The 6,386-nt window shown below is 40.6% G+C and overlaps 1 protein-coding gene across 1 annotated transcript in view; it reads right to left on the bottom strand.

The window, feature by feature from the left end:
• The window catches only part of LOC148833172 (contactin-associated protein-like 2), a 164,691-nt gene extending 159,411 nt beyond the window's left edge, over window positions 1-5,280 (bottom strand). Inside the window, exons 1-2 of the mRNA XM_088918173.1 lie at window positions 5,217-5,280; window positions 2,333-2,526 (exon numbers count right to left, since the gene is read on the bottom strand). Coding sequence (XP_088774299.1) covers window positions 2,333-2,526; window positions 5,217-5,280 — 258 coding nt within the window. The remainder of the gene's footprint in view (window positions 1-2,332; window positions 2,527-5,216) is intronic.
• Between the last annotated feature and the right edge of the window lie 1,106 nt (window positions 5,281-6,386).

Genomic DNA, 6,386 nt, shown 5'->3' on the forward strand with positions numbered 1-6,386 from the left:
TTAAAGTGAAATAAAAATGGAGGCCTGTCTTAGCCCCAGAAATTTTCAATGCCATACCTAATAATTTATTTATTTATATTTCAAAAGGTGCAAGGGCAGCAAACGTAGTCTTGTTGTTCCACTGTGCAGCCAGAGTAGCAAACAGGCGAATGCTGCTTGTCTAAACTATCTGTGTCTTCCAGAGAAGAGCACGGCAGTCTGTAAACAATCTCGACCCCTTGTGAGATCATACAGCAATTTGCACTCTCTGATGCCTGTGCGTTTTTATAACCTCTGACAATTCATTTCACTCTGCATGCTCCTCTAACAGAAATCCTGTTGTTTGATTTATAGATTTATGATTGGGAGGTTCCAAAGCTGAATTAGTTTTTTTCTTCAGAGGTTTAAAGCCATCAGTTTTCATTTGCTTGATGCACTCACTATCTCTCCAGAGCTTCCTCAGAGAGCAAGCAGGGTATCCTGGTTGGGTTTCATCAGAGTGGATTCATTTGGCTCATTTAAATGAAGCCCCAGAGAAACCACAGCTCTCTTGTAGGCAACTGTAGGTTAACAGAGAGATAAAAACAATCGGTCCCTTGCAAAGCACACCTGTTCAAAGTGATATCTTAGCTTAGTGCTGTGTTAACCATTTCATAGGATCTCACAGTTATTTTGCATCTGTGTTAACTTTTTATTTTGTTAACGGTTTTAACTGTTTATTTTTTGTAAACTAAAAATAAAACATGTGCGTGGTGTGTTCACATTATGGGAGGTGTGTACAGTAGTTGTGTTTGTAGGGTGGTTTGCAAACTGATGGAACACAAACTTCTTTTACTGCTTTGTCACAGATTAAGGTAAAGAAAGTTACAGGATTCGTGCCTTTTTACAAGTAATAGTGATACATTTTTCAGTCCCTCAGTAGCTCACATTACTAAGCTCAGTTGTCTTGTGCTGCTGTGTGCACAAGAAGACATGTTTGTCGGAGATAGCTGGCTTATGTTCCAGGAACACACACTTGCAGATCTTGGCTTTAGCATGAGTGAGGAAATCAGTGTGATTTGACTAGTCATGTGGATCCTTTTGAAGAGAAGCCACAGATCGTAGTCAAAGTCTGTCTTTCTTAGGTTAAATAGCTTGGCCTCCTCCACTGACAACATTAGCATGATGCAAAGAGAAACTGGTCAAATCAATAAGACTGGAAGATTCCTGCTGATCTTTAGCTCTTCTTGGAGTGAGATCACCATGCTGAGGCTGAATAACAAACTGGCAATTCCAGTGCAAAATGCAAACAGCAGACAGCAATTAACACTACTAATAATAACAGCCAATCCAATGATTTATCAATATAACAGAAAAGTTGGTCCTTAAATAATGTAAAACAGCACTTTGCATTCAACTTCATGAAAACTGTTTTTATCAGGGTGTCAAGCACCAGATCTTAACAGAAAATAACAAAACCTTATCCAGCTGTGCATAACTTTCTCTATTAAAACAGTATGGATCATGAACAATAATGCAAGAATTTCAATTGTTTTCTTATTCGTGTTGCAAAAAACACAAAGGCAGGCAGTGAGAATTGGATTTACTGTAATGAATATACTTTACTGAATAAGGTTTAGTTGGAATTTGACACCTGCTTCCTTCTTTTGAATTGGTTTGGACTGCTGGTGGGTAGATGTTTAACACCAGAGCGTGTTCAAGTTTCACAGTGTCAGGCTGCCAGGAAGAGAGGATCTCTCAAATGCAGCCTTGTGCACAGTTTCAAGGGACTGAAAGATAAGATGAAGGTGTGAAATTTCTGTGCATCTCCTGAGCTTTGTTTCCCACAGACCAGTATTCTGTACATGAGAGGAAAAGTAATTGAGAGGATTCCCTGGTGTTTTTCAACAACGAAAATACCCAGAGAGAAGAAGGTGACAAAAGGACACAAAAGGTGCTCAAATTAAATTTTTCATGTCCTTAAAAGGAGAGATGAAATTGGGGAGTCTTGCTCTTTTCCACACGTTAATGTCTTGTGCAGCTTGCTGAAATCTTATTTCTTCCAGTAGAGTGCTTTTAAATTATATACAGACATTCTGTTATAATAGACATGGTATTTATAATGTATACCATACAGTATGTGTTATGTGTGTAGCCCTGCTCTGCTCACAGGTCGCTCACAGGCTCAGAGTGGACACAGCACCGCACCCTAGACAGTGGCAAACTCCTCTAGTCTAGAGCCCAGGTTTTTTGCTGCAACAGACTTCGACGCCATCTTTGGAGAAGTTGCCATCACATCTATAGCATGCCCACTGCGCTGAGCGCGGTCACAGTACATGTACTGTATATAATGACATAGTCCACATGCACTTACCCAGATATTTCCATCCTGGTGGTACGGCTTCCAGTTTGTTCCCGTGTCGCTATATAGCAGCCGGTATCGGGTCACCCAGTCAGAGCTGCTGTATCTTCCCTGCGTTGCTACAGCTGTCACTTGCTTCCGGATCCCCAGGTCCACCTGAAGCCACTGGTAATGGTCACTGTCCAGTGGTGACCAGCCTCCTGAACCTGAAAAAAAACAGTCAGGCATCACATTTACATTTCTGGGAGCAAATACAGATTTAATTTAATTTCAAATTGCCAGGTTTTGCATATATATATATTTTAAATTTAAATATAAAGCCACCCAATTTGGAATCGCCAATGGTGGTTTTAAGTCTGGGGTCATGGCCATAACTCCTTTTAACAAACACCTGGGGACAATGAAGAAGAGGAGACAGGCTCCAATGACCTCCTCCCTTTTCCCCATTGAGTCATCCATCACTTGACACATAGCAACAAGCTCTACTAGGACTTACGACCTCAGACCTCAACCTGACCAACTTTCAACCCCTCCAGGTTAGGATTTTCAGACAGAAATATGGTGTTGCTGTCAGGCATGCTTGATTCATGTTGTTGCTGCTTCACTACAAAGTTGTACGAAAGTACTCCCATAAGCATTTCAGCCCTTCTAGTTTCTTAGCTGTTAGTTTCTTAACTTGCGTTTGTCATTATGTTTATAAAGAAGTACCATAAAAAAATTACACAAATAGGAAAACTTTCTATTGTAGATAAAAACCTTAACTGGAAAGGCAATTACTTTATAAAAGTAATAACATGCCTTCCACTCAATTTATCACCATTCATTTAATGCTTTAGAAAATTGATCTTCTTCTACAACAATGACAGTACAGTATGTCTAGTTTAAATATAATGTTAACCCGACAAACTGCTAGAAAGTTCATCCAATGACTCAAAATTGCTTTTATTCTTTATGAATCTCTTTCGGATGTCCTGAGATATCACACCAGCAGGAAATGTTCCCTGTACAAAGATCCCATGATGCACTACTGTATGTCATCTATTATCAGAAATCCCTGTGGGGGTGCAGGAATATAAACTGGATGGGAGGTTATTGCATTGCTGGGTGGGCACACACACACAGGGATGATTTAGAAATACCGATTAGACCAATTACCAATCTTTGGAAATGGTAGAAAGCACAGGCAGCCCACAAACTCCACACAGAAGTCTCCCCAATCGAGTATTGAACCCAGATCTCTGAAGAGCTCTCAGGCAGAAAAGCTAACCAGTGCATCGCCTGGAAGACCACCTACTTAAATTAAAAAAGAGGGAACTTTCTTGGATATTTATCTAATTGTTTTCTGGCAAAATGAGATGGACAAACACACTGCTCCTGTAAAACTCCCTGTGCATTGCTTAGCAGGCATTAGAGAGAAAACCTTATAACGGACTTGAGTAGATGTTGACTAATGAATTGTTTTCAGTATTGCTATTTTGCATGATGAAGGGACTAAAAAAAGCCACATGGGATATTCAGCTGGCTCTTTCCCATTACCAAGACAGAAAAGTAAGTGATACTGAGTGATTAGGAACTGCATTGCCACCAGAACAATCCAATATCTAATCCCATTACATGGCCATTAATCGCAACTATAGTCCAACTAGATAAACACAGAATATCATTGAAAAATCAATGCTTTTAAATCTGAGCTTAAAAAGAGCTCAAGGTATGTAACAGCATCTGGACGAGGAGCTGTGCATGTGTTGGACTGTGAGCGCCGATAACACTGAAGAGGAAAAGATAAAAAATGTGTTAAAGTGCACTGCTGCCGCCTGCTAAACCCACAGGGACACTGGAAACTTTGCAGCATTAGGGCAGAATGAGAAGGACAACAGATTGGGGCATCCAGTGAGGACGGCAAAATTAAACATGTGCGGTGAGGAGCCTGGAGACTTCCAGTGCAACCTGCCATCCAGGCAGATGTTTGCTGGAGATAAGCAGAACAGAGGAAGGTCAAGGAAAGGATAAAGTAAATCAGCTTGCTTGCTGAGCCGGGGCGAGGCACTGAAGAGAACAGGGCTTTGTAAGTACCGTGTTTACTCGGTTCAGGACAAAAGACCTTAACAGCAGCAGACCATTTCTCTATCACTGTGAGCTCTATCACACCTTGATCTCTAATGAAGTAATGTGACAGATAATATGTAATGACATAATGTGGTTTCAAAACAACTTCAATAATATGTAATAAAATGAAACTCACTGGCCCCAACATGACAAAATGCCACCAAATACATCTTGATCCTGAATTGATTGGACTCCTTTTCTCTTCATATTGATCGCAGAAAGCACAAGACCCTGTTGATTGAAGGAATTTCATCCTCTGGTAGAGGGTAGTACTCTATCTGTGCTACAGATTTCAGGATCTTTGTCAATTGAACACGAGGTTCTTTGACACAAAGGAATGTGGGAGTCTGGAAAAAGCTAATCAGCTACATACGCTAAAGCCAGGATCCTACTGTAGGATCAATAAGCTACTAGCAATAACAGTCTCTCGATTGTTAAAAAAAGTGTAAAGGACAAAGTGCAGACAGCGCATCAAGACAATATACAAACAAACAGTAGACAATGTACAAGTAAACAAGTAAACAGTTTGAATGTAAACAAAGCAGACATGTAGACAATGACTGCAGATGTGCAATAAATAAAATTACAATGAGGTACTGTAGATGTGTGGGTGTGGTCCAAGGGGCATGGCTAAATGTGTTCACCAAACGCACTGCTTGTGGGTAGAAGCTATTGAGGAATCTGGTGGTAGGTGTCCGGATGCTTTTGTATCTCTTTCCTGAGGGCAGTGGGGTGAAGAGCTCATGCCCGGGGTGGTGACTGTCCTCTGTGATGGCCAGAATTCTACTACGGCAGCGGGCCTCATAGAGCTGTTTAATCTCGGCGAGACCACAGCCAATGATCTTGTGGGCCATATTGACCATTCTCTGCAGTGCCTGTTGCTTTACCACACATCCCGTTGGTGAGGATGTGCTCGATGGTGCAGGGGGGTGAAACAGTATGGTGTGGTTTGATGTCCTGAAGAAATACACAGCAACTATACATCAGATGACCTTTGTAAATATACAGCAGATTCAGAAGTCAGCTCCCACCTCTCATGACCTTCATTTCAATCTTTTCTTTTATTTACCACCTTCCCTGAAGGCCATCTTGGCTTGCCTCTGAAGCTGAACATGAAGACAGTTACTACTTAAAAGGTAAGTATATCTGTAAGATGTTTTTTTTTTAATCAATCAGAATGGCCGTCCTTGGTCATGTAATTCATATGCAGCATCCATGATCAGTGCACAGATGATTAATATGTGCTTTTAGAAGTCAAATGCAATGAATGAAATTCATTGTAGTTTTTGACTCTGCGTCCCATGTTTTTTAACATATCTCTTTTGGGCTTAGTAACATTCAGCTTGCAAACAATATTTCTCCCTTTTGAGGCCTGGGAATCAAAGGGATTTGAAAAAAAAATACTGAATGTTAGACTGTAAACGTTTAGGAACAAGCTGCATGTTGGGATTTGTCACGGTGGGTTGTTACAGAAGGTTTCACATTATTCTGTGAGGATCCTGGAGATCTTAGCATACCATTTTATGCAAGAGTTCTGCTACTGAGCTTCCCAGGCAATAGGTTTTACTTACAATACCAGAAAACACGACAGGATGCTTCATTTCCAAGTTTTGAAGCAATGCCTTTGCCCTTGCATTTAATGATAATTTTGTGAGAAAGAGACAAAGCATATTCCCTTAATAGTAGCTCACAAAAGATATCTCTCAGCAAACAGAGGTTTCAAAGTTAAAAGCGAACCCCCCAAATAAAAAAGCAGAATTCTCTGCTGACAGGTTTGGCAGGTTCCTATGCGAAATATGGTTTCTTAAGTCACTTTGCACCATGTCCTAGAAATTAAGTGATTGTACCTTTCTTTTTTCATTTGTAACCTTTACAATGTATCCTGCAAACTGTGGAGCAGACTGATTGGGATTGAAACTCTGAAACAAATCTGAATCTGACCTAATGCCAGGAAAAGACA

This window comes from Atractosteus spatula, chromosome 6 (genome assembly GCF_055471065.1).
Source record: "Atractosteus spatula isolate fAtrSpa1 chromosome 6, fAtrSpa1.hap1, whole genome shotgun sequence".
Classification (NCBI taxonomy): domain Eukaryota; kingdom Metazoa; phylum Chordata; class Actinopteri; order Semionotiformes; family Lepisosteidae; genus Atractosteus; species Atractosteus spatula.